General features: G+C 38.1%; 1 protein-coding gene across 5 annotated transcripts in view; it reads right to left on the bottom strand.

Annotated features, from left to right (window-relative positions):
• The window catches only part of Itsn2 (intersectin 2), a 120,848-nt gene that overhangs the window by 38,996 nt on the left and 54,627 nt on the right, over window positions 1-27,225 (bottom strand). For 4 of the 5 annotated variants that reach the window (XM_048353322.1, XM_048353324.1, XM_048353323.1 and 1 more), the window contains 6 exons: window positions 26,287-26,426; window positions 12,869-13,005; window positions 9,512-9,648; window positions 7,925-8,022; window positions 2,559-2,734; window positions 2,150-2,294 (listed from right to left, as the gene is read on the bottom strand). In XM_048353322.1, the coding sequence (XP_048209279.1) occupies window positions 2,150-2,294; window positions 2,559-2,734; window positions 7,925-8,022; window positions 9,512-9,648; window positions 12,869-13,005; window positions 26,287-26,426 (833 nt within the window). Of the gene's footprint in view, window positions 1-2,149; window positions 2,295-2,558; window positions 2,735-7,924; window positions 8,023-9,511; window positions 9,649-12,868; window positions 13,006-25,159; window positions 25,241-26,286; window positions 26,427-27,225 lie in introns of all 5 variants that reach the window. The other variant, XM_048353326.1, reaches the window with a different exon arrangement.

Here is a 27,225-nt window from a genome sequence, read left to right as displayed (position 1 = left end):
CAAGTCTCACTTGGCTTTTAGTCTCTTATTTTTGTTCTTTTAATGAAGTTAAACTCTTTGCTTAAACCTTAAGTAGTACTATTATACACTCTCATTTTCTAAAAATGTCTTGTAACATTAAGTCCTGCTTGAATGTCTTCTTTCTCATCACTTCTCAACTTTGTTCTGCCTAAATTTCCTTTTTTTTTTTTTCCCACCAGTCCTGGGGCTTGAACTCAAGGCCTGAGCACTGTCCCTGGCTTCTTTTTGCTCAAGGTTAGTACTCTACCACTTGAGCCACAGCACCACTTCTGGCCTTTTCTATATATGTGATGCTGAGGAATCGAACCCAGGGCTTCATGTATACAAGGCGAGCACTTTACCACTAGGCCATATTCCCAGCCCTGCCTAAATTTCTTCAAAAGAAGAATCATCTAAACTTGCTTTCCAGTGGCACCCTTCTAATTTAGGTCCTATGCTGTCACACTACTGATCAAGCAAAAAGGTTCTCCTGTATAATGTTGATGTCTGAACAATGATGATATCACAAAATTAAAACCCCTATAGTCCTGAAGCACAGCTCATGCCTAGATAATCGTACTTATGCCTCAAGAGTTCTCACATCCCCATTTTTTTTTTTTTCTGGCTCTGGGGCTTGAACTCAGGGCTTGGGATAGTGCTCTACTACTTGAGCCATAGTGCCACTTCTGGTTTTTTGGAGATAAGAGTCTCAGGGGACTTTTCTGACCTGGCTAGCTGGCTTCAAACTGCAATCCTCAAATCTCAGCCTCTTGAGTAGTCAGGATTACGGGTGTGAGTCACCAGTGCCTGACTTCAAATCCCTATCTTCAATGTAACTTTCTCTCCTGAATTCCAGACATACTCGTACGGATGTTTCCCCCAGGTTGTTTTTATTAGCCTGTCTTAAATGTAATTAATCATGTTTGAACCCACCAAAACCCACCCCACCTGAACTGCCTACTAAAGACAATCATAATTCTTTGTTACATAGCTAATGATTCTGAAGAATTATTATTATTTGTTTTTGTTGGGCCTGGGGCTTGAACCCAGGGCCTGAACACTGTCCCTGACTTCTTTCTGCTCAAGGCTAGCACACTACCAATTAAGCCACAGTGCCACTTCTGGCTTTTTCTGTTTATGTGGTGCTAAGGAATTGAACCCAGGGCTTCATGCATGCTAGGCAAACACTCTACTGCTAAGCCACATGCCCCGCCCTGAAGAATTATCTTTACTCCAATCTCTTCACTCTCTATAATCAACTGGCTATCTACTTTATGCGTGTGTGTGTGTGTGTGTGTGTGTGTGTGCGCGCGCGTGTGCCAGTATCAAGGCTTGAACTCGGGGTCTAGGTGCTGTCCTTAGTTTTTCACTCAAGGCTATCATTCTACCACTGGAGCCACTTCCAGCTTTTTGGTGGTTAACTGGACTTTTCTGCCTGGGTTGCCTCTGAACTGATCTAAGCCTCCTAAGTAGCTAGGATTACAGGTGTGAGTTAATGGTGCTTGGCTTTATGCGTGTGCGTGCGTGTGTGTATGAATATATATATATATATATATATATATATATATATATATATATATATATATATATATTTGACCTCAGGGTGTGAGTGCTGTCCCTGAGCTCTTTTGCTTAAGGCATGCATTCTGCCACTGAGCCATAGTTCGCCTTCTGGCTTTTTAGTGGTTAATTGGAGCTAAAAGTCTCAAAGGCTTTCCTTCCAGTCTAGCTTCAAGCCACAATCCTCAGACCTCAACCTCCCGAGGAGCGACCATTACAGGCACGAGCTACTGGTACCTGACTTTTGCGATTTCTTTTTAATAATATGAATGTAACAATATTTACAATGGGTACCCTGAATTAGAGGTTCACATACATAACAAAGTACCATAAGTCTTCAAGTGACTTATTTAAGGGAAAAAAATTAAAAACCTTCAAGTTCAAATCTCTTTCACTTGATACTGAATTGAGAATCTAATATTAATCATTCAACTTCACATCCTATGTAGGAAAAAAAACCCCAGAAATTGGATTCTACAAGCTCTGGTTAAATAAGTGAATGAGGCCTTTATATGAAATCTTCATTCAAGCCATATGAATCAGGAGCAAACTCAAAGAATAAAGCACACAAAAATTAGAGGCAACCTACCTGTCCATGAATAGGTGATACAGACCCAGGGGACACAGTACGAGTAAAAGCTGACTTTTTCTGCCATGATGTATTAACAGTTAGGTTTGCAATAGATACATTTTGATAATCAGCCACAGATACTGGTTGATTTGAAGAAAGCGGTCTGCAAATATAACATTGTAATGTAAGTATACTTAATAATTAGAACCTAATAAAGTACTAATATATATTCTGAAGTGGGAATAAATTCATAAACATATAAGTGGCCTATGTTTTCATTTACTAAGTTTCAGTATTAAATTTAGAATCAAGGATGCTCTTGGGAGAGTCCGGCCCATATTAATAATATTCCAGCTTGACCTAAGTATGCACTAGCATTTATACACTGGCAGAGATATACAAAGTCTGCTGCTAGCTCAGTACTTACTCAGAAGAAGTTGAGGTAGTAGATAAAGATACTGTAGGAGGAAGTAAGGCCTTCTTAGGAGACAGAGCTTTTTCACTTGATGGCATTTTTTCCACATAGTTGCATGGAAACCAACCAAAATTTCCTTGAAAACTACCATAAAACCAACCAGGTTCCCCTACAGTTTTTTCATCAACCTATGGAAAAAAGAAAGGTTAAATAACTGTGCTTCAAAATCGATACATTTACAATGGAAAGAGATGAAGACCAATGTATTATATTTTTGGTTTTGGAATTCAGTCAATTTAACTAAATAAGGCATTTCCCACAGATTACTAGGATGCTATTTCTTTTTTTCTTTTTTTTTTTTTTTGCCATTCCTGGGCCTTGAACTCAGGGACTAAGCACTGTCCCTGGCTTCTTTTTTTTTTTGGCCAGTCCTGGGCCTTGGACTCAGGGCCTGAGCACTGTCCCTGGCTTCTTCCCGCTCAAGGCTAGCACTCTGCCTCTTGAGCCACAGCGCCGCTTCTGGCCGTTTTCTGTATATGTGGTGCTGGGGAATCGAACCTAGGGCCTCGTGTATCCGAGGCAGGCACTCTTGCCACTAGGCTATATCCCCAGCCCCACTGGCTTCTTTTTGCTCAAGGCTAGCACTCTACCTCTTGAGCCACAGTGCCACTTCCGGCCATTTTCTATATATGTGGTGCTGGGAAATCGAACCCAGGGCTTCATGTATATAAGGCAAGCACTCTTGCCACTAGGCCATATCCCTAGCCCCTCTTTTTTTTTGTTTTGTTTTTTTTGTTTGTTTGTTTTGCCAGTCCTGGGGCTTGGACTCAAGGACTGAGCACTGTCTCTGGCTTCTTTTTGCTCAAGGCTAGCACTCTACCACTTGAACCACAGCACCACTTCTGGCTTTTTCTGTTTATGTGGTACTGAGTAATCAAACCCAGGGCTTCATGCATGCTACTCTACCACAAGCCACATTCCCAGCCCTGTTAGTGTCTTCTTCTATACTATCACCTATATCTCTAAATGACATAAATGTTATAGTGTTATTTCTTGGCTTTTTTTTATTCAGTTTTTGACACTATTGGCTTTGGATTGTGGAAAAGATTTATTTATTGCTACATTACGTTTTACCAATGTTTCTATATCAAAATTTTTTGTTAATTATATTTCATGTTTAGGCTATTAGGAATATATAAATATTTTCCACCTGCGTTATATAATATTCTGCTCATCACATTTGTTTCCATTTTTATTTTCCTATAGTTAATCATTACTTGTTTGTTTTCTTTTTATTAGTTTTTGTGCTTTTATTACAGAATTTTCTTGAACAGAGCTAGAAAACCTCTAAATACAACTTTCAACTTGTAAAACATCACATGATTTACTAGTTTCATTTCTTTTTCCAAATATTTCCTTCTTGCAGTGTGTAAGCCTCTAACCTCAGTGTCTCTTGCTCTTCTTCCTAGTTTTTGTTCCTTAAACAATGATGGCCTCAGGTTTCATTTACTGCTGGCTTTCTTGCCTTACGCTATACACACTTCCTGAATAAGCCAGCTAACTCCTACAGTTTGATCAGTCCTGTATGCAATAATGAATCTTAAAGCTCTTTGGGAAGAAATCCACTATTAAACCTGCAACTCCTTCCAATATATCTTCAACTGAATTTTCTATGGGAACCTCTAACTCAAGTCCAAGACAGATCTTCTTCCATCCAATCCTTCTAAATACTTTCTACTATTCGTACCATCAATGACTTAATTATTATGCCTCTATAGTCAAACAGCTGACTTTGTCACTAAAAACCGCTTTGAATTTTTCTCACTCTCATTATCTACTTCATGTTTCTTCAATTCATATCTAAGATTACTGTAATATTTGCTCACTTTCAAGATTCTATTAACACTCACAGCCAGGCCAGAGTTATACTGGCACAGTCAGTATTACCCTATGGTATTATTGTTGTACTTACATCTGTTCCACCTGTCAGTCTTTTTATTGATTCTATCTACCACAGTATATATCTGCTTATTTCAATGAATAAATAAATCAATTATGTCTCTTTGCTACATTCACTTTACCTGCCTAAAACACAGATCCAACAATGGTGTATCAGGTAATCAAGACTTTTAAGAACAGCCTTTGAGGTATAAACCACCTCAATTTTTATGTTGAAGATGCTAAGTCTGATGTTTTGACACATTTATAAACTTGTGAAAAATCACTATAACCACAATAATGGACACAGCCATCACTCCTCATCTCCACCAGTTTCCTCTTGCTCCATTAAACACTCCGCCAGTCCCTCACCACATTTCCCGCCTACTTAATGTCACTAAAGACTAGTTTGCATTTTCTAGAATTTCATGTGAATAAAATCATGCAATATGTATCATTTTTGTCTTTTTTTTTACTCAACATAGTTATTTTGAGATATACACATGTGTAGTAAGGATAAATTATTCGTTTTCACTGCTGAGTAATTATTTGTTTTTTAAAACTATCTGTCTGTCTGTCTGTCTTTTCTTTTTTGGTCCTGGGGACTAAACCCAGGATGTTGAGCTTGTGAGGGAAGTATTTGCCACTGAGCTACATCCCAGCCCTGGAGTATTTATTTTGTAGGTGTATTCTATAATTTGCTCATCATGTCACCTGTTGATGGACATTTAAATTGTCTCCAGATTTTAGCTATTTATTACAAATAAAACTTCTATTAAAAAAACAGCAACAATGACTAAATAAAAGCTGCTACAAACATCTGTCTTCACAGACATATGCTTTGTTGGCTAAGTATCTCTAAAAGTGGAATGGCTAGATTACATGGTTGGTGCATGTTTAATTAATTATTTTTAAATTTTTTTGGTCAGTCATGGGGCTTGAACTCAGGGCCTGGGCATTGTCCCTGAGCTCTTCTGTTCAAACTACTTTAAGCTGCAGCACTACTTCTGGTTTTCTGGTGGTTAACTGGAGTCTCATGGAGGACTGGGAATATGGCCTAGTGATATAGTGCTTGCCTCGTATACATGAAGCCCTGGGTTCAATTCCTCAGCACCACATATATAGAAAAAGCCCTAAGTGGCGCTGTGGCTCAAGTGGCAGAGTGCTAACCTTGAGCAAAAAGAAGCCAGGGACAGTGCTAAGGCCCTGAGGCCACGCCCCAGGACTGGCAACAAAAACAAAACAAAACAAAAAGAGTCTCATGGACTTTCTGGACCTGGGATGGCTTTGAGCTGTGATCCTCAGATTTCAGTTTCCTAAATAGCTAGGATTCCAAGCAAGAGCCAATGGTGTCAAGCAATTTTTTCATTTAACATAATGACTTATTGAGCTATAATTCACATATCATAGAGACTAAAATCCCAATCTGCAGACTCTCAAGCTTGCTCTCAGTCTGTTGTATTACACTAACTTGACCAACGTCATTTCCTGTATTTGCTCTTATTTATCCATTTTATATGGATTGTGAGCATATAAAAAAACCTTTTGTATCAGGAGCATATCTGGTTAGGGCTGCAGAAACTAATCCCTTCAACTTTTTAAACAGTTGCCTGAAAATAACCAACCCCATGAAATGTTATTATTTATTTACTAGTTTGATTTTTGTACATGTGTATGCCCATCCTGGGACTTGAACTCAGGGTCCAGATACTGTCTTTGAATTTTTGTGCTCAAAGTGAGCACTCTACACCACCTGAGTCACAGTTCCACTTCCAGCATTTTTGTGGTTAACTGGAGATGGGAGTCTCACAGACTTTGTTGCTGACATTGGTTTCGAACTACAATCCTCAGACCTTAGCTTCCTGAGTAGCTAGGATTACAGGCATGAGCCACTGGTGCTTAGCTTTTATTTACTTGTGTTTTTTTTTGTTTGTTTGTTTTCTGCCAGTTCTGGAGCTTGGATTCAGGGCCTGAGCACGGTCCCTGGCTTCTTTTTGCTCAAGGCTAGCACTCTGCCGCTTGAGCCACAGCGACACTTCTGGCCTTTTCTATATAGGTAGTACTGAGGAATCGAACCTAGGGCTTCATGTATAAGAGGCAAGTGCTCTTGCCACTAGGCCATATTCCCAGCCCCTATTTACCTGTCTGGGCCTTTGTTTAGAAAAACAGGCCAGGGGCTGGGAATGCAGCTTAGTGGTAGAGTGCTTGCCTAGCATGCAGGAAGCCCTGGGTTTGATTCCTCAGTACCACATATACAGAAAAAGCCAGTGGTGGCACTGTGGCTCAGGTGGTAGAGTGCTAGCCTTGAGCAAAAAGAAGTTCAGGGACAGTGCCCAGGCCCTGAGTTCAGGTCCCAGGACTGGCAAAAAAAAAACACAACAACAACAACAACAACAAAAAACCCACAAAAAAGCACAAAAAAAAAAAAACAGAAAGAAAGAAAATCAGGTCAGATCTTTCTGTTTCATAGTACCTTTTCAAAATTCAGGAAATGGTGCTGTGGCTCAAGTGGTAGAACACTAGACTTGAGCTGAAAAGCTCAGGGACAGTGCCTAGGCCCAGAGTTCAAGCTCCACGGCTGACCAAAAAAAGAAACACAAAAAACTTCAAATTAAGTGTGTGTTTTTATTTGCTTATTTCAACTTTTTCTAAGGGAGGATTAGTAAGTTTCTCTCCTATTCATTGCCATTTGCTATAGTTTAATCTAAGTCCTTAGAATTGTATCTATTCTAATGTTTTATTACTAACAAAGATATCCAGGATCAAGCAAGAGGAAGGGATCCTGTGATTTGATATCTGTCTCAAAGACTTGAAATGTGTAGTTTTTGTAGTAACTGCATGTGTCTATCATTCATCATTCACATATCTTTCTTGAACAAGGATGCTTATAATAATTAGTTTAAAATAAATAATACAAATAATTAAATCTCATTAGTGTCTTTTTGTTTATTTGTCCTAAAGTTCGCAAACGTGACTCTATCTAGAAGGCTATGTTCACTTAGCCAGGGTTTTCAGATCATGGGCCACTCGTCTTTGCTCTATGTTGCCAGTTTTTTCTCTTAAGTCTAGTGCATCTTCTCTGGCCAGTCCTACTTTTATTATGCTCTTTCCATGACATGAAAATTAATACTTTTTTAAAAAAACAATTCAAAACAATATGCAGAGAGGAAAGAACACTGGACTTGGAAATCAACAAACATCTGCATCCCCATCTACCAGTGAGAGACTGGCTATCATAATTGGTGTAGTTTTCTATATCATTCCTTAGAATGTGGGAGGGATAATAACAACTTAGGCAGCTCTGGGATATGTTGCAAGGGTCAAAGGAGATATTTAAAAATATTTTTAAAAATAACAGTGTAAAATTATAATCAATATTATAAAATACAATGTGTTATATTCAGCTTACTCATAGGAAAAAATAATACATAAGTTCTTACCTGAATTATATCCCCAGAATTAAAACTCATCTCATCATGGCTTCTTGCTTCAAAGGGGTATAATGCTCTATAATTCACCAAAACCTTAGCCGTCTCACCTAAAGAGAACAAAATTATCATAACTTTCTACTTCTCTTTTATGTGCTTTGGCTTAATAAAAGCTATTAAAGTAAAAAGTAAGAGTGCTTGCCTTGGGTGAAAAAAAACAAATAAAAGTGTGAGGCTCTGAGTTCAAGTACCAGTACCAGCATGAGCATGAACGAGCATGAGCAGGAGCGCGCGCACGCGTGCGCACACACACACACACACACACACACACACACACAAACAATCTAAAAGACAGAAATAGAGTGTCAAATAGAATGAAACCCATCTGATACAGACTTGTTAAGATTTAAATACTTTGGCTAGTCATATAATATAAAGAAAAGAAAGATGAACTTAAGGTGAACATCTTAAGTACAGTAGGAGGTTGTACACTGAGAAATAACTCATAGGCTGAGGCAAGCATAAGGATCTAAGGGAAGGAGTGGTACAGAGTAGAAGAAGATTAAATGCAAAGAGAAATGTAGTTTGATTTGTGGATGTCAGAATATAATAGAAAAAAATAGCACCATCATGTAGAGCTCAAATGAAAAGATCAGTGATTAGCTGAAAGAGCTATAGGTTTATCATTATTGTTCTAAAGAAAAAAGAGTTCACAAACTTATTAGATGATAAAATTTAAAATATTTTACTTTATTTTTGGATAAATGCTTTTACTTGTAAAAAATTGAACATATTGTATCACTATAGTGAATATACTGTATCATTATCAGCAGATTGGGTTTTTTTTTTTTTTTTTTTGCCAGTCCTGGGCCTTGGACTCAGGGCCTGAGCACTGTCCCTGGCTTCTTTTTGCTCAAGGCTAGCACTCTGCCACTTGAGCCACAGCGCCACTTCTGGCCATTTTTCTGTATATGTGGTGCTGGGGAACCGAACCCAGGGCCTCACGTATACGAGGCAAGCACTCTTGCCACTAGGCCATATCCCCAGCCCATTATCAACAGATTGTATTATTAAAATATTTTAGAGGGGCTGGGGATATGGCCTAGTGGCAAGAGTGCCTGCCTCATATACGTGAGGCCCTGGGTTCGATTCCCCAGCACCACATATACAGAAAAATGGCCAGAAGTGGCACTGTGGCAGAGTGCTGGCCTTGAGCAAAAAGAAGCCAGGGACAGTGCTCAGGCCCAGAGTCCAGTCCCCAGGACTGGCAAAAAAAAAAAAAAAAAAAAATTTAGAAATGGACTCAGGTCTATCTAAAGGTACATCTGATGAGAATATTTCAATGTGCAAAGACTTGAAAATTATGTCAGGATTTTTTTGTTAAGTCAGTGATAACTCTCTCTGTGTTAAGATTTCTACCCTCAGTCTGTTTTAATTTGTCTATAAACTTCTTTTCCACCTTGAAATGCTTTTCTCAAATTCTAAGATCTTTATATTTCTTATTTTCTGCTTTTTTTTTTTTTCTTCCTATCAGATCTGTTTACTTATCGGCTTTGTAATGCTGCCTTGGGGGGGGGGGGGGAACAAATCTATCCTTACTTGGTTTCTCCTCAGCTTTTCGTTCCTCTTCTTGAAGTTTTTCTTGTGTTTTTTCTTCCTGAAGTCGCTTTTGCTTTTCTTCTTCCTCTTTTCTAAGATTTTCTCGCCATAAGTTTTCTTTTCCTTGCTTAGCTTTTCTTTAAATAAAAGAAAAAGACTTTTTATAGTGTTCTAAAAATTGTTTATATACAGGATGAAAACATAATAGAAGATCTTGGCTTTTATTAGCTGGAAAACTAGCAAAGAGAGTTCGGGGTGGGGAGAGAAACTGCACTGTTCATGAATGAAAGGGAAGTCAGTCAATCAAGAGGAGCCCTGGACTAATAAGTGATCTAGAAAGCATGATACCTCCAGTCAGCCATCTCCAAATCCAAGGAGAAGAGAAGAGAGGCAAGTGGATATAAAGTTCAGCAAGCAAATCTAAAACTCTTTCCCTTCTACACTCTTTATAAAAGACTCTCCCTTCCAGTTTTTAGTCCCCTTATCCAACCTCATTCCTATTTAGGCAATTAATTCATAGCTATGAAATAGGAAATGCTTTGGGAAAAGCTAGTTAACTTTTATATTATCATCTTAAAAAGCCTTTGCATTCGCTTTGATAATAAAGCATTTCTACTTTGTAGGTCATTGTTAAGGTTTGAAGTTGAATGCTTGGTCCCCAGCTGGTGGCACTAGTTTGAAAAATGATGGAAAACTTTGTGAAGCAGGATCAAGTTGGAGAAAGTAGGTTGCTGAGGGCCTCCTCCAGAAACACACTGCTATAGCCATGAAATTTGGCCCACTCACCCAGGGCCCAGCAACGATGGATTGAACCTCCTAATACCATGAACCAAAAGAAATCTTTCCTCCTTTAAAGGGAAGGTGCCTGGGAAAATGGCCAAGCAAATCAAGGTATAGTACTAACATTCAACTCTGATCTGTTAAGATCCTACATGTATGTCTGTTCTCAGATTTCTTCCCTCCACCAGAGTAAGATTGTATGTAAAGACAAAGGATAAAATGAAAATGTGGGGCTGGGGATATGGCCTAGTGGCAAGAGAGCTTGCCTCCCATACATGAAGCTCTAGGTTCGATTCCCCAGCACCACGTATACAGAAAACGGCCAGAAGTGGCGCTGTGGCTCAAGTGGCAGAGTGCTAGCCTTGAGCAAAAAAAAAAGAAAGCCAGGGACAGTGCTCAGGCCCTGAGTCCAAGGCCCAGGACTGGCCAAAAAAAAAAAAGAAAATGTGTATTACTAATGTGATCTGTTGGCTTGAGAGGAATTGTGAGCAAAATGAAAAGCTTTATGTCAATAGAAAGTTTGAATGGTGTCTATATAATCACTGTAGTTCCTTGGTGAAACGTTAAATGCCTCAAATTAAGAGCAAATGAAGAATTCTACTGTCTTACATCTACACTAGTCTATTATTTCTACTTAGGAGACCATAAAAGTAGATCTTAGAGTAATAGTACTAAAGTAATTTGTAAATTGCCTGGATCCTCTACTAGAATTATGAAAAATACAAGAGCAAGAAATAATCCAAAGTCAACTTGAGTCGCAGTCCATAGCAGTCAGTCAGTAAAGGTATGGTGGGGGCTGAACATGGTGGTTGTGTCTGTACTCCCCGCTACTTGGGAAGCAGAGATGAGGAGGATCATAGTTCAAGGCCATATGTGCACAAAGTGAGATTCTACCCTCTTCAAACTCAGCCAATAGGTTGGGCACGGTGTCTATACTCTAAGATATGCAGGAAACAGAGATAATAGGAACAAAATCCAGGCCAGACCACGTAAAAACTTGAGCCTCTATTCCAAAAATAACTAAAGCAAGAAGGGCTGAGGATATAACTCAAGTGGCAGAGAACTTCCCTAGCAAGAGCAAGGACTTGAGTTTAAATCCACTAATATGGCCTACTGGCAAGAGTGCTTGCCTAGCATGCATGAAGCCCTGAGTTTGATTCCTCAGCACCACATACACAGAAAAAAAGCCCGAAGTAGTGCTATGGCTCAAGTGGCAGAGTGCTGCCTTGAGCAAAAAGAAGCCAGGCACAATGCTCAGGCCCTGAGTCCAAGCCCCAGGACTGGCCTAAATAAATAAATCCACTAACAAAAGAACTGGCTATTTTGAAGTTGTTACAAACAGAGACCAAGTCAGGAGCTAGTGGCTCATTCCTGTAATTCTACTTGTGAGCTACCCAGATAGAAAAATCCATAAGACCACCTTCTCAACTCATAGCTGGGCACAGTATTGCATGTCTGCCATCCTAAATTACGTGAAAAGCTAAGAGCAGGAAGATCTTGGTTGCCGCCCAGCCTGGCTAAAAAAAAGTCTGCAAGACTCCTGAAAAATAGCCCTGGAAAACAGGGCTGGAGGTGTGAATCAGCAGTACTGAGTTAGTCTAGAAGGCATAAGGTCTTAAGCTCAAACCCTTAGAACTTCAAAAAGTTTAAAATAAAAAAAAAAGAGGCTAACTGATGTCTTTCATGTCTCCTCAGTTATTATTAACTCTTTCACAGATGTCACATAATTATTAAGCAAGGCAAAGGAATGTTGGCTTATTGTTGTTAACTAACTGTACTAATAGTTGTGTGTGTGTGTGTGTGTATGCCAGTACTGGGGCCTTCAGCTCTCAACTTTTTTGCTCATAGCTGGCACTCTACCACTTGCGCTATGCCTCCAGTGCTAATGATAATAATTTTAGATACTAGAGAACTTGGCAGAAACAATGCATTAGGAAAAAAAATCATGCAAAGTCTCAAACTTTGGTTTTAGGCTTCTAATATCATAACTATCTTACCTCTCCTTGCTATAAATAGAAGAATTGATCTATTTTAGTGGCATAAAGAGAAGAACATCAATATGGAATTTGAAACTGGATTTTTTTCTATAAAGTTAAGCATTAGGCTTTTATCTTTGAAGAAGCTTTGAAGAAATGTTAACACATTTTCTAGGAAAACCTATATAAAACTAACAAGTGATTACGTGTAAAACATTATACTTGACACTTCAATTATATTTGTTTATTATTATACAATTCCCTATAAGGAATACAATCAGTTTCCTTTTTCAGATGAAAAAATTGAGCCTCAGAAAGGCGAAATAGAGTGCCTTACATCAAAGTTATCCAAGTAGTAAGTGACAGACCAAGAATTCTAATCCAGGTCTGAAAGTCCATACTTTTCAGCTAAGAGCCATAAAACTGGTCACTGAAAATTTGGTCCCTAAGAAGAAGCTTTAATTAGTAAAGTTTGGAATATGATTAACATCTTCAAATAATCCTTTTATTCCCCTTAAGTTTTCATAGTAAAACCAAAGCAATGTGCAAAATTTCAGAATTCTAATAGCAATAAAGGATAAAAAATTATGAATTATATTACCTTGTAGCTTCATCTTCTACTTTCTTTTTCTGTAGTAGTTCTACTCTTTTCTTTTCAACTTCCTTCAACTTGTCCTGTTTGATTTTATGAAGTTGTTCAAGAGCTAACTGTTGTGTATTATAGCTTTCCCTTAGTTCCTAAGGACAAAACAGAAATACGTCAATACTCAAATGATTTAAATATTTTAATTTATTTAATATGTCACTTACATTAAGAGACAAAATCCTAAAGTTAAATTAAATATTAAAGTTTAAAAAATATCTTGATGAGGGGCTGGGGATATGGCCTAGTGGCAAGAGTGCCTGCCTCATATACATGAGGCCCTGGGTTCGATTCCCCAGCACCACATATACAGAAAATGGCCAGAAGTGGTGCTGTGGCTCAAGTGGCAGAGTGCTAGCTTTGAGCAAAAAGAAGCCAGGGACAGTGCTCAGGCCCTGAGTCCAAGCCCCAGGACTGGAAAAAAAAAAAAAAAATCTTGATGAAAGCTGGGTGTCAGTGGTTCCTGTCTATAATCCTAGCTATTGAGGAGGCTGAGATCTGAGGATTATGGCTCAAAGCCAGCCCATGTAGGAAAGTCTACGAAACTCTTATCTCCAATTAGCCACCAGAAAACCAGAAGTGGCACTGTGGCTCAAAGTGGTAGGGTGCTAGCCTTGAGCTGAAGAGCTCAGGGACAGTGCCCAGGCCCAGAGTTCAAGCCTTACAACTGAAAAATAAAAAAAAGTCTAGATGAGTCTGGCACAAGTGGCTCATGACTGTAATCATAGTTACTTAGGATGCTGAGATCTGAACATCATGGGTCAATGCCAGCCATGGCAGGAAAGACATGAGACTCTTATCTAATTAACCACCAGAAAACTGGAAGTGGTGCTATAACTCAAAGTGGTAGAGTGCTAGCCTTGAGTGAAAAACCTCAGGGACAGTGCCCAGGCCCTAAGTCTCAAGCCTCATGACCAACAAAAAATAAAATAAGATAAAATTTACAAAATACCTAGATGATAAAACAATCTTGAACACAGGAAGTACCTGAGCCATGTATTTACTGGGCAAATATTAAAATGACTTACAACAGTTCATTTCTAAGGAACACAAAATCTTCTAACAAACTTTTTTTCTGAAGTATAGTTTTCAGTTAAAAAAAAAAGGAAGCAATTCATTTAATAACATATAAAAAGGAATTTTCTTGGTAGTACTGGGATTTGACTTCAGGGTCTTGAGATTATTAGGAAGCTGGTCTACTGCTGCGCCATACTTCCAGCCCCTTTTTGCACCAGTTATTCTTGAGATGAGGTCTTATTTCCTTCCCAGGTCTTCTTTGTGGGCCTGGGCTGAGATTCACCTAGGAAACAAGTATGGCCCCTGTGCCCAGCTTTTTGTTCACAAACTTTTCTGCCCAGGTGGCCTCAAACTTTGATTCTCCCAATCTCAGTTTCCCAAGTAGTTAGGATTACCAGCATAAGCCTGTATAGTTTAACCAAGTTGTCAGTAATTTTTATTCAATAAAATCCTAACTAATCATCGCAGCACAATCTGTCATAGCGAGAATCTGGAACCAACCCAGATGCCCCTCCATAGATGAATGGATCAGGAAAATGTGGTACATATACACAATGGAATTTTATGCCTCTATCAGAAAGAATGACATTGTTCCATTTGTAAGGAAATGGAAGGACTTGGAAAAAGTTATACTAAGTGAAGTGAGCCAGACCCAAAGAAACATGGACTCTATGGCCTCCCTTATTGGGAATAATTAGTACAGGTTTAGGCAAGCCATAGCAGAGCATCACAAGGCCCAATAGCTATACCCTTAGGAACACCTAAGATGATGCTAAGTGAAATGAACCCCATGTTATGGAAACAAGTGATATATCACAGTTGTAACTACTTTCAACGTCCTATGTGTATCTGTAGCTTCTATTATTGATGATGTTCTTGTATCACCTTCCTATGGTTGTACCTACACTATCTCTGTAATCTTATCTGAGTATATTGGAAACCGTGTTTACTGGTATTGGAAGTAGGAAATTCAAAGGGAATACCAAATTTGAGAGACACAGGGTAAAAAAAAGAGAAATAACTACAAAAGCAATACTTGCAAAACTGTTTGGTGTAAGTGAACTGAACACCTGGGGGGGAGGGAAAGGGGGGGAGGGAGGGGGGCATGCATGAGGGACAAGGCAACAAACAGTACAAGAAATGTATCCAATGCCCAACGTATGATACTGTAACCTCTCTGTACATCAGTTTGATAATAAAAATTTGAGAAAAAAAAATCCTAACTAAAAATAGAAGCATTTATTAAACCATTTTGTCCAAAACTAAAAATGGAAAAGATAAATAGCTGCCTATAATGACTTAAAGTTTGAAAAGCACTCTAAAAAGGAATTGAAGCAAGCAATTACTTACTGAACATAAAATTGTGTGCCAAGTGCCTAACCAAAGGGGATTCAATACAAAGAGCTGCCTGATTCCCATCTATTATATTTGTCATCAGATAGTTCACAATCTCAAAAGTACAACTAGGTACCCAAACATAGGTTAAAGCTAAGTGCTTTAGCAGAAAACTTGTGATTATCTGTTTGTAGTTCACTTTTAACTGATCCTCTACCATTCTATGTGGTCTGAGGTTTGTTAAAATTTAGTGGTCCTCCCATTCTTACCCAGGGGAGGTATTTATTTACTCTTGGACAATTCATAGCACCCCACCTCCTTGTTCAGTGTGATTGGTCTAAAAGACATGAATGTAATCCAAACTGGGTCAGAATTTTCTTGGGATTAAGATACATGGAATAACCTCTGGAGAAACAAACCTTTCTCAGGACTCATTAAACAGAGATAAACAGTAAATAAAGTAAAAAAACAGAGAAGTAAAGATCACAGAGGTGGAGAGGGAGCACACACGGAAACTTCACAGCTCGGTGTTGACAATTCTTCTGCCCATTCAGCAGATTGTTCTAGTATTCCTCCAATAACTACTCATAAGTTTAACTATTTTGTACTGGATTTCTTTCACTACAAATCTTACAGAATCTTGAAGGAAAAATGCAGAAAGAAAAAAAAACAAGTTTAAGCAAAAGAAACTGAGGCAAAAAGTGAGATATAAGTATTTGAGCAGAATGTTGTAGTAAAAAAGGAGGGAAAAAAAGGGTTTGGTATCCATTCCCACACAACAGAACACTTCCAAACCAAAATCAATGCAAACAAACAATTTGAAGTTTAACTCTTCTAAGTTTAGTTAAGATGGCAGATCTGAGCTAAGCATTGTTTGGTGTCTGTCTAAACATATCTGAACAAAATACTTGCAACCTGAATCAATATTAATACGATGCTATGTTCATAGAAAATTTTACTCAGCTCTCAGCTTCTACAGTTTTTTTTTTGGCCAGTCGTGGGCCTTGGACTCAGGGCCTGAGCACTGTCCCTGGCTTCTTCCCGCTCAAGGCTAGCATCAGCTTCTACAGTTTTATATTGTTGCATTTTTCTATGGAAAAGCAAAAGAATGTATTGACTATGATCTATGCAACAGGTTGCTTTGGTGTTAAGGAGCATGGGTCTGGAATAAAACCATGGCAGTTCAAATCAGGCTCTGACTAGCTATAATTATCTTAGGAAAGTTTTCTTTACAGTTTCTTAATATGCACATATCTTACATAGTTGCAGTGAGGATAAAATTAAGATATATATGTGATATATATATATATATATATGTTCATGCAATAGGTATTAGCTGGTAATGGAGAGCAACCAAATAAATGTCCAATCTTAATATGGTTGTAAGCTTAGCCTTCTAAATGACCCATGAAGATAGCATTCTAAGTATTCCTTAACTAGTCTCATTCCTCAACTGCCAGAATTAGTGAGATGCCCATTGCCCCAGGCTCCCAAGATCTGTGCATCCCTTCTATCATAGGCAACCTTTCCTGACTATATGATTGCCTGTCCATCAGAGTAAGTTTTTTTCGGTTAATAGGAAATAAAGTCTTCTGGACTTTTGTAAATATTTAGTAAGTGTTTATGGGAGGAGTAAAATAAATAAAGAATGGTCTATTCAGATTAAAATTTGAAGCACACTAAACACTAAAGCATATTCTTCTGGCAGAAGATAAATACACCCAGATGAAGCACAGACAGAAGAAGGAACAAGAATGAACAGAAAGCTACGTAAGTACATCTCAATGAACATGGGCAGTATAAAGCAGTGACAAAAATGGCAGTTTAAAATATATAACACAGCTGGGTCCTGGTAGTGTACGCACAGATCCTAGCAACTCAGGAGGCTGAGATCTGAGGATTGTGGTTCAAAACCAGGCTGGGCCGAAAAGCCTATAAGACTCTTATGGCCAATTAACTAACCCCCTCCCCCCCAACCACTCCCGCTCCACCCAGAAAAGCTGGAAGTGGAGCTGTGGCTTACATAGCAGAATGCTAGCCTTAAGCACAGAAGTTCAGGGATAGCATCCAGCCTCAGAGTTCAAGCTCTATGACCGGCACAGAAGCAAAGAAGTAACACAGCTAACACAAATGTGGAACACACGTGATGATAATGGAGTTAAAGAATCCTGAGATGTAGACAAATTTGTAACGTACAGTATATGTAAATAAATTAAACATGCAAATTAAAATATCCACAAAAGGGGCTGGGGATATGGCCTAGTGGCAAGAGTGCTTGCCTCGTATACATGAAGCCCTGGGTTCAATTCCCCAGCACCACATATATAGAAAATGGCCAGAAGTGACACTGTGGCTCAAGTGGTAGAGTGCTAGCCTTGAGCAAAAGGAAGCCAGGGACAGTGCTCAGGCCTTGAGTCCAAGCCCCAGGAATGGCCAAAAATAAAAATAAATAAAAATAAATAAATAAAAATATATATATATTCACAAAAAATGTAAAATAAGACATATAATAAGAGGAAGAAAAACTCTTGATCAAAAAGAGTATAAGGAGAAAAAAAAAGAATACAACATAGGTAAACAGATGACAAAGAGAAAGATGATAAAGTCCAAATTATATTAAACAGACCAATTACTCCAATTAAAATACAGACTGAGTATTAAAGACACAATTTAAGTATCAAGATGCAAACAAGTTATGTTAGGCAGAAAAACATATACCAATGCTAAATCTAATCAATAAAAAGCTAGTGTAAACTAATGTCAGAATGTCAGAAAAAGTTGTGTGTCCCTGTGAGTGAGTGAGTGTGTGTGTGTGTGTGTGTGTGTGTGTGTGTGCGCGCCTTTCTCTTTTTGAGACAGGGTCTTATATAGTCCAATTCAAACTCACTAACTCAGGATGGCCTTGAACTTGAAGTCCTTCTAGGACCTCAAGCCTTAGCCTTCCTAAGTGCTAGGATTATAGTCTTGAGTAATTGTGCCAGGCAGAAAAATTAATCTTTAAGACAAGAAGTACTTCTAGAGGAGCACAGTGTAATGATAAAGGGGTTTGTCTACTAGGAGGCCACATTATAAGTATACTGTAACAGATCCTCAAAATCTCTAAGTAAGAAAAGCTAACACAATTAAAACAGACAAATCCATAACTAAAATGGAAGATTTTATCACACCTCTCTCTATAACTGATAGAGAAAGCAGACAAAAATCAGCAAGTCTAATTATCTTGGTTTTATTACAGAGCAGCAGTTCTTATCCTGAGGCCCACAAGACCTTCCAAGATTCTTAATCTTTTTTGTACAATTCAGAGGTTCAGGTACTTGGATAGGGACAAAATTAACCTTTATTTCACTAACTTTTATCTGAATTACACCATTTCCTTCAATGTCAAATATAAACAGTAAGTCACAATATATTTAATACCTGTACTTGTGACTTTTTTCACCAATAGAAATCACGGATGTTTTCGTGTATATCATGTAACTTGATATATATCATATATATGACATACATCAAGACTTAAAATGATATGCCACTAGATCTTGTTATTTAATTAATCATTTTAATTAGCAGAAGCACATAAGCAAATATACTCCAAATTGTTTAAAAATATTTTATAACTCATAATTACAAAAATACCCAATATATTTCATTGGGGGGGGGGGGGGCGCGCGGTGAGTCCTGGTGCTTGAACTCAGCCTAAGCACTGTCCCTGAGCCTTTTTGTGCTCAAGGCTAGCACTCTACCACTTGAGCTATAGCACCACTTTGGATTTTTCAGAGTAGTATATTGGAGATATACTTTTCTGTCCAGGTGGGCTTCAAACCAAGATCCTCAGATCTCACCCTCTTGAGTAGCTAGGATTACAGGTGCCTGGTTTCATTTTGCACATTTAACATACATTTTCGTTTAAGGAGGAGTCTATAGACTTCACCAATTTGCTGAAGAGTCTATAATATAAATGTGGTTAAGAAGTTTTGCTTTAGGGCTGGGGATATGGCCTAGTGGCAAGCGTTCTTGTCTCGTATACGTGAAGCCCTGGGTTCAATTCCCCAGCACCACATATACAGAAAATGGACAAAAGTGGCACTGTGGCTCAAGTGGCAGAGTATTAGCCTTGAGCAAAAAGAAGCCAGGGACAGTTCTCAGGCCCTGAGTCCAAGCCCCAGGACTGGCAAAAAAAAAAAAAAAAAAAAAAAGTTTTGCTTTTAAAATCAGTATTTCTATCCCATGCCTTCCATACTTCCTACTACTGCGCCTCACTCTGGAGAAAAGAAGTTCCAAAGGTAGACCTAAAATGAATCTCCTAAAGGAAAAGAATACTTCCTTAATTCCTTATGAGTTTGTGAAACATTTCTCTAGGTCCTAGAATATAGTCATGTAAGATTTTTACTTACAATCCAAAGGACTAATTATCTTCATCTCCAAATGAGTTAGTCAAATTATTATCTGCATACACTAGTCTCATTTTGTGTGAAGGGTCTTTCCGAGTAAATCTATTATATTTTTACTATATTCCACAGTGAAACCCCTTGGTACAAAATTAATATATATTGAAAGAAAAAAATGAATGACCTGTAAGTAAAGGAAAATGGGGGGCACAGCTGGAAGAGTGCTAACTAAGAAGGTGAATGAGGATGAATGTGGTCAATGTAGGTAATTTGCATGTATGAAAACAAAACAATTAAAACCTGCTGAAAACTGTTTGGTGTAAACCAACTGAACAACTCATGGGTGGAGAGGGAAAGGGGAAGGGAGAGGGGGGAATGAGGGAGGAGGTAACAAACAGTACAAGAAATGTATCCAATGCCTAACGCATGAAACTGTAACCTCTGTGTACATCACTTTGACAATAAAAAAGAAAATAAAAAAGGAAAAAAAATAAAACCTGCTGATATTGTTTTAATATGGGGGTTGAAGTAGAGGAGAGAGGAATGAGGTTGATTGGGATATGAGTGGAACGTGTCCAACTTCCTTGTGCAACTAATGTATGCAAATAAAAATAAATAAGTATTAAAAGGATTATAAAAGAAAAAAAAATCTCACCTAGTCACCAGGAGGTGAATCTGCAAATAGCTTATCTCTAATCCTTGGAAGCACAAGATAAGACCTAATGCCCTGGAGGAAGCCACAGCTATGGACAGACTCTGCTTTACCTTTCCAGAAAAGCACTCCCTCAGTTTTTGCTCATGTTCATAGTGATTTTCTTTCTAATTCACCAAAGGTATTTCAAAGACTCTAGACAACTCCTTTGCTAATGACAGAAAAAATTTCAAAAGTACATAGGAGTTCACAAAACAGTTTTGTGTGTGCATATATGTATATACACACTTTGATTTAATCATAACACTGTGCAAAGAAGAAAGCATATACTGTCAGCTTCATCTTATTAAATGAAAAAAGCAGTGACAAATAGTTGCACTAGAGAGGTAAATGACAAGTAGTTACACAACTGGCAAGTGGCAATACTTTTCATTGCACTTCACTGCAAATGACTGAATAATATATAAATATTCTTAGTGAATTATAGCCTGTTCAATGTCTTAACTTTGAACTTATTGGCTTTGCTATTTATCCTGAGATGACTTAACTAAAAAAGAGTAAAAATGATCACCAATTCTGTATATGTGTAATATAGGGTCTAATAAAAGATAATTTCTTGGGGCTGGGGATATGGCCTAGTGGCAAGAGTGCCTGCCTCATATACATGAGGCCCTGGGTTCGATTCCCCAGCACCACATATACAGAAAACGGCCAGAAGTGGCGCTGTGGCTCAAGCGGCAGAGTGCTAGCCTTGAGCAAAAAGAAGCCAGAGGGCTGGGGATATAGCCTAGTGGCAAGAGTGCCTGCCTCGGCTGGGGATATAGCCTAGTGGCAAGAGTGCCTGCCTCGGATACACGAGGCCCTAGGTTCGATTCCCCAGCACCACATATACAGAAAAACGGCCAGAAGCGGCGCTGTGGCTCAAGTGGCAGAGTGCTAGCCTTGAGCGGGAAGAAGCCAGGGACAGTGCTCAGGCCCTGAGTCCAAGGCCCAGGACTGGCCAAAAAAAAAAAAAAAAAAAAAGAAGCCAGGGACAGTGCTCAGGCCCTGAGTCCAAGCCCCAGGACTGGCCAAAAAAAAAAAAAAAAAAAAAAAAGATAATTTCTTAAGAACTAATTTAAAATATTTTACTATTATCACCACCATAATTAGTCTAACGGAGTAATCATATCAGATGTACTATTGTGCCTCTGAACAACAGCATTAAAAGGAAACTCCTGATCTAATTCAAAACATCAGGACCAGTTCTGTCTCACCTAGCTCTTCATTCTAGCTTTTCTCATCATTCTCTATCACCTAAATTCTTTTTTTTTTGACATTTTATTGACATTTCCATTTAAAATATTAATAAGAAAGCTGTAAAAATTGTAAACATGGAAACCAAACACTTGCATAAATTATCCTCAAAACTCTATAGCACATTAGAAAACAGTGCAGCTACTTGAAAGAAGGGTAGAAACATAACTGACAATTAGAAGGGAGGCTCAGTAACTACAGCAAAGACCCATACTGAGATTCAACTGCCCACATCTATCACCTAAATTCTTATCTCTGTTTATCCCTTCTGTTTATTCCTTGATCTGACCCGATCCTTCACTCATCTCCTTAAATTCCTCCACACTCCTGGAACCTCCTGTTACTCATCAGGAACTACATATCCACATATCTTCTCTAAATGGAAATTGTCTTATCTCCTCATCCTTTCTTTTTTGCCAGTCCTGGGCTTGGACTCGGGGCTTGAGCACTGTCCCTGGCTTCTTTTTGCTCAAGGCTAGCACTCTACCACTTGAGCCACAGTGCCACTTCTGGCCGTTTTCTATATATGTGGTGCTGGGGAATCGAACCCAGGGCTTCATGTATACGAGGCAAGCACTCTTGCCACTAGGCCATATCCTTAAGGGCTCTGCTTTTCTAGTTTTCTCTCAGTTTATCATTCTACACTATATTTATATCAATTACAATTACAAATACAAATACAATTACAGTATTTTCCCTGGTCTTCATTGGCATTTCCAGAGTATAATTTCCCCTCACTATTACAGTCTCTATTTTTCTGTGGCTTATACTGCCCAGCAATACCATTCTTTTTCCCTTTTCATTGACATTTATTAACTACCAGGGTATTGATCCTTATTTCTTCATCTTCATTATTCTCTAATTCTCTTCATATTCACTATTTCCTGTGACATCTTTATAGATAATTGACGACGACAACAACAACAAAACCCTAAAACAGCCCTGAAGCTTTTCTTATAGCTGGCACAGCCATTTTAAGTTTTCTTTCTCACTGAGATTTCCATTCTGTTGGCCCTTCTCTTTCTTTGTCATCACTTCTTCTCCTCACATTCTTTCATGTCTAGTAAATATTAACTTCATTTTTATCATAGTTTTTATGTTAAATCTGTAATTTCTTTATTCTTCCCACTTGGCTCTGAATCTGAATGAACTCATCAACCTAATTCATCAGCCTTTTGTGTGCTTATATCTAAACAGCTAACCATTACTGGGGAAACAAAATCATATAATTAGGCACACAGTCTTCAATTTAAACTCATGACCTCTAACTTCAAATAAGCATCCAACACTGCTCAACAGTTACTGATTTCCTTTACCATGCATGCATCCCCACAACCTCCACCAAGATGTCCACGTAACACCTACTTCTCTCTCTTGAAACCACCTAATATTTCACCCATTCTTCTCATTACTAGCTAAAAATTTTGCTCCATTAATTCATTAACTCCTAGAACTCCCTAATGTTTACATTTAAAAATCAGTAAGACTTCTTGTTTCTGCACCCCTCCTCTGTCTCGGGGTAAGTTCTTCTCTGTTGTAACCTGTTCAGGAAGGTCCTTTCCAACAGTATATTTACAATTTTAAGTCCTATAGCAGTTTACTTCTTACTTTCTACTAACAGATTTAAATGCATCCATTTCCCCCATGTTACAAGTATTCTTTTATTTTTTCCATTTAATCCTTTAACCTAAGCTCTGGGTTCTGCTTCCCCAAGAACTGTGTGGTCAATGAACACCATTTTTATATCCAATCTCCTTGTCTTCTCCCTTTTCTCCTTTCCTCTTTACTGTCTCCTTCAAGATTATCTTAATACTCACTCAAAAAAATTTTTCCTTTGAGCTCATTCTTTCTTCCCATTCATACTCATTTAACCCTTCCCAGATCCACATTCATTCTTTTTTTTTTTTTTTTTTGCCAGTCCTGGGCCTTGGACTCAGGGCCTGAGCACTGTCCCTGGCTTCTTCCCGCTCAAGGCTAGCACTCTGCCACTTGAGCCACAGCGCCGCTTCTGGCCGTTTTCTGTATATGTGGTGCTGGGGAATCGAACCTAGGGCCTCGTGTATCCGAGGCAGGCACTCTTGCCACTAGGCTATATCCCCAGCCCACCCACATTCATTCTTTTTTTTTTTTTTTTGGCCAGTCCTGGGCCTTGGACTCAGGGCCTGAGCACTGTCCCTGGCTTCTTTCCGCTCAAGGCTAGCACTCTGCCACTTGAGCCACAGCGCTGCTTCTGGCCGTTTTCTGTATATGTGGTGCTGGGGAATCGAACCTAGGGCCTCGTGTATCCGAGGCAGGCACTCTTGCCACTAGGCTATATCCCCAGCCCCCCACATTCATTCTTGATAAACTTCTTACTACTCAATTGAATGGCACAAAGGTCTTCAAAAGACTTCTTGTTGACAAAAGTTAATATTTTTCGATACTATGATAACTGTTCACTCTACTACAGAAGTCCTCTTTTCTTGCTTTTTGTGGCAAGGTCAAGTCTCCTAATTACTGATAGTCATAATTCATACCCTTTTACTTTCCTACACTGTTTTTGATGCAAGAATCAATAAGCATAAAAGACTAGAAGGCAGAAAGCAGAGGGAAGAAAGTAAAATAAAAGAATAGTCTGCTGGCCTGTAGAAAACCAAATGCTAACTGTAATAATCAACCTAAATGATGAGTAGAGTCTACAACTCATCACTGAAATTCATTTCACAGATGCAAAAATTTGGGTAAGTTTCTGTGTATTTTGTATCAGAAGCTCTAAGACTACATAATCTGGTCAGATATACTATAATCATAAAGGCTTATCTATGGGAACTATGTTACTTCCATCTTTTTAATCTGCCTACTTTTGCTTAAATAACAAATCATAATATTCCTATCTTTACTATGGAATATGTATGCAGCTGCCCATTGTCATCCATTTTAGTAATGAGTAGAATGCATAGTCAAAATCTACTAGGGTGAGCAAGTGGTTAATACATAGTACCTTCCTTATATGTGAGTACTTTAAATATGGTGTTATACATGACAGTGCAAAATGGTTTACCCAAATAATTTAAATGTTTTTACCTGAAGTGCACATATGTCTAAAGGTGAGACCTGGCAAACAGATCTAATTAAAACTACTGCTGTATTACTGGTTCAACTTTTCCTTATGGTAGAATTAGGATGCAGCCTGGTACTTATATGATATAACTTTGTCTTAGATTTTAGAAAATGTAACTTTAAGCAATGGTTTTCAGAGTTAGGGATAAATGATTTAATTTCACATTGCTTCAGTTTTCCCTTGAAATACATTTGTAATCATCCCATTAGTTAACCCAATTCAGAGGGATGATGTAAGGGAACCAACTGGGCTACTCCTGAGAAAGGCAACCTTCCTATTTCTAGCATTAGACTCAAACAGGCAATTAGACAGCAGAAGAATATTAGAACAAGCAGAAAGAAAAAAAGATCTTTATTATATTTGTTATTTCAAACAAAAATATCAGATAAAGGCAAAGAATAGTCTAGTTTAAAAAAGAAAACCATAAAGTAACTCAAAAAAGAAGCTAGACATTAGAAAATAACCTTAAGTAAGAGGAAGAGGTGGTTGAGACAGCTTAGCAGAGACAAAAGGCACTGGAGAACAGAGTCATCCATATTCCCACACTGCAAGATAAGGCAGATAAAAAGCCAGTTAAACTATGTACAGATTTTTAAAAAAATAATGTTAAGGATGATAACTTGGCTGGCTTGTTTGATCATTGATAACAAATGATTTTGCTTACTTTAAATTCTCTACAGGAAATATGCTTGTATAAGGCATATTAGGGTATAAGGTATATTAACATTATTCCCTTCAATGTCTTGTCCTTAACAGAAGTCATCCTAGTCCTTTATTATGTTATCTGTTCCATAGCTAGCATCAATGTTATTCTAAATAAGATAGTAAGATTAGAACCACTTGAAGAAATACTTTTCTTTCAGAAATGCTACGTAACAGCTTATGCTATGAAAATTTATGTACAGTGAGCAGAAGTATAAAAGACTATTTTCAAATTTGAATTACTTGTCATTAATCTGGTCTTATTATGTGTATTCATAGATTCTGCTTCAGTATACAACTCAGATTGCACACAATGATAAGTATGTGGCATGCTTCAGGCATTTGCTCTGCCAGTGCAGCAAACAATGAAGTTTGAACTTCACTTTTCATGTAAAGTGTAGTGTCACATCCTGCTTTGGATTTCAATGATTATTGTATCCTTTCATAAAGGTTAATTAGCATTACATTGTAACAGAAACAAAAAGTTATTTAGAATATTAAAAGAACTTCTATCACCAGAAGTATTTAAAATTTTCCATATTTTAGTATGTTGGCTGAGATCATGTTGGCTGACATTAGTTTGATAATACTGATAAAGGACATTGTTCTTAAATCATATAAATGTCAATTAAAATAAGACTAATCTTCAAAAAAAAAAGCCTGTGAGCAATGGTATGTTTAGTTACATGACACAAGGTTGACAGTGTTTTATAAAAAATTAAAAAATAATATTGAAATTCTAGTATAGTTAAAACTTAAAAATAAGTTACAAGCCAAAAAAAGTTAAAAAGTCAAACATAAAACAGCTTTCTTCATTCTATTTAATTAAAATAAGAGAGGCAAGAAGGTAGCTATTTAGAAATGAATATAATAGAAGATAAATACATACCTTCAGCTGACTGTTAAATGAATCCATTTCTGAGAGCTTAGATGAAGTTTCTTTTTCAAGAGCATCTAGTTGTTCTTTAAGTCTTTGGCATAATTCTTCCTTTTCTGATGATTTTTTATGAAGTAAACTGATACCTAAATCTGAAATGCAAAAATATCAGACTGTTTACATTTACTAGAAGTTCCTCTATCATTCATTACCATATGTCATTTCTTGTCTGGTCAAATTGGGATAACTAGAGAAAACAACAGACCATACACACATATGTAGAGGAATAGAGGAGAAAAATGTAATGGTCATTTCTTCTTTCTAGTTCATATCTTGGGAAGGTCCTCAGAGGTAATGCTTATAAGTACCAATTCTGTGCTCTAAAGAGCCAGAATCTGGGGCTGGGAATGTGGCTTAGTAGTAGAGTGCTTGCCTAGCATGCATGAAGCCCTGGGTTCAATTCCTCAACACCACATAAACAGAAAAAGCCAAAGTGGTGCTGTGACTCAAGAGGTGGAGTGCTAGCCTTGAGCAAAAAGAAGCCAGGCACTTTGACAATAAAGGAAAAAAAATTAAGAACCTCAAAAAAAAAAAGAAGAGGAAGAAGAAGAAACCAGGGACAATGCTCAGTCCTAAGCCCCAGGAATGCCCCCCCCCAAAAAAAGAGTCAGAATCTGAAACAAAACTGCATGTTAGATAAAGCACTTTACCAATTTAGTCTTCATACAACGAATATTATACTATCTTATTAAATACAGTGATAAATATAAAGCCTTAGTATAAAGTCCAGCCCACAGTAAATGGGCAGAAAAGTCCCTGTGAGACTCATCTTCAATTAACACTCAAAAGCCAGAAGTGGCGCTGTTGCTCAAGTGGTAGAGAGCTAACCTTGAGCACAAGGAGGCTCAGGGACAGTGCCCAGGCCCCAAGTTCAAACCCCACAGCCGGAAA

Source organism: Perognathus longimembris, chromosome 8 (assembly GCF_023159225.1).
Source record: "Perognathus longimembris pacificus isolate PPM17 chromosome 8, ASM2315922v1, whole genome shotgun sequence".
Taxonomy (NCBI): domain Eukaryota; kingdom Metazoa; phylum Chordata; class Mammalia; order Rodentia; family Heteromyidae; genus Perognathus; species Perognathus longimembris.
The sequence above is the reverse complement of the archived record's forward strand: the minus strand, read 5'-3'. Positions and strand labels throughout refer to the sequence as shown.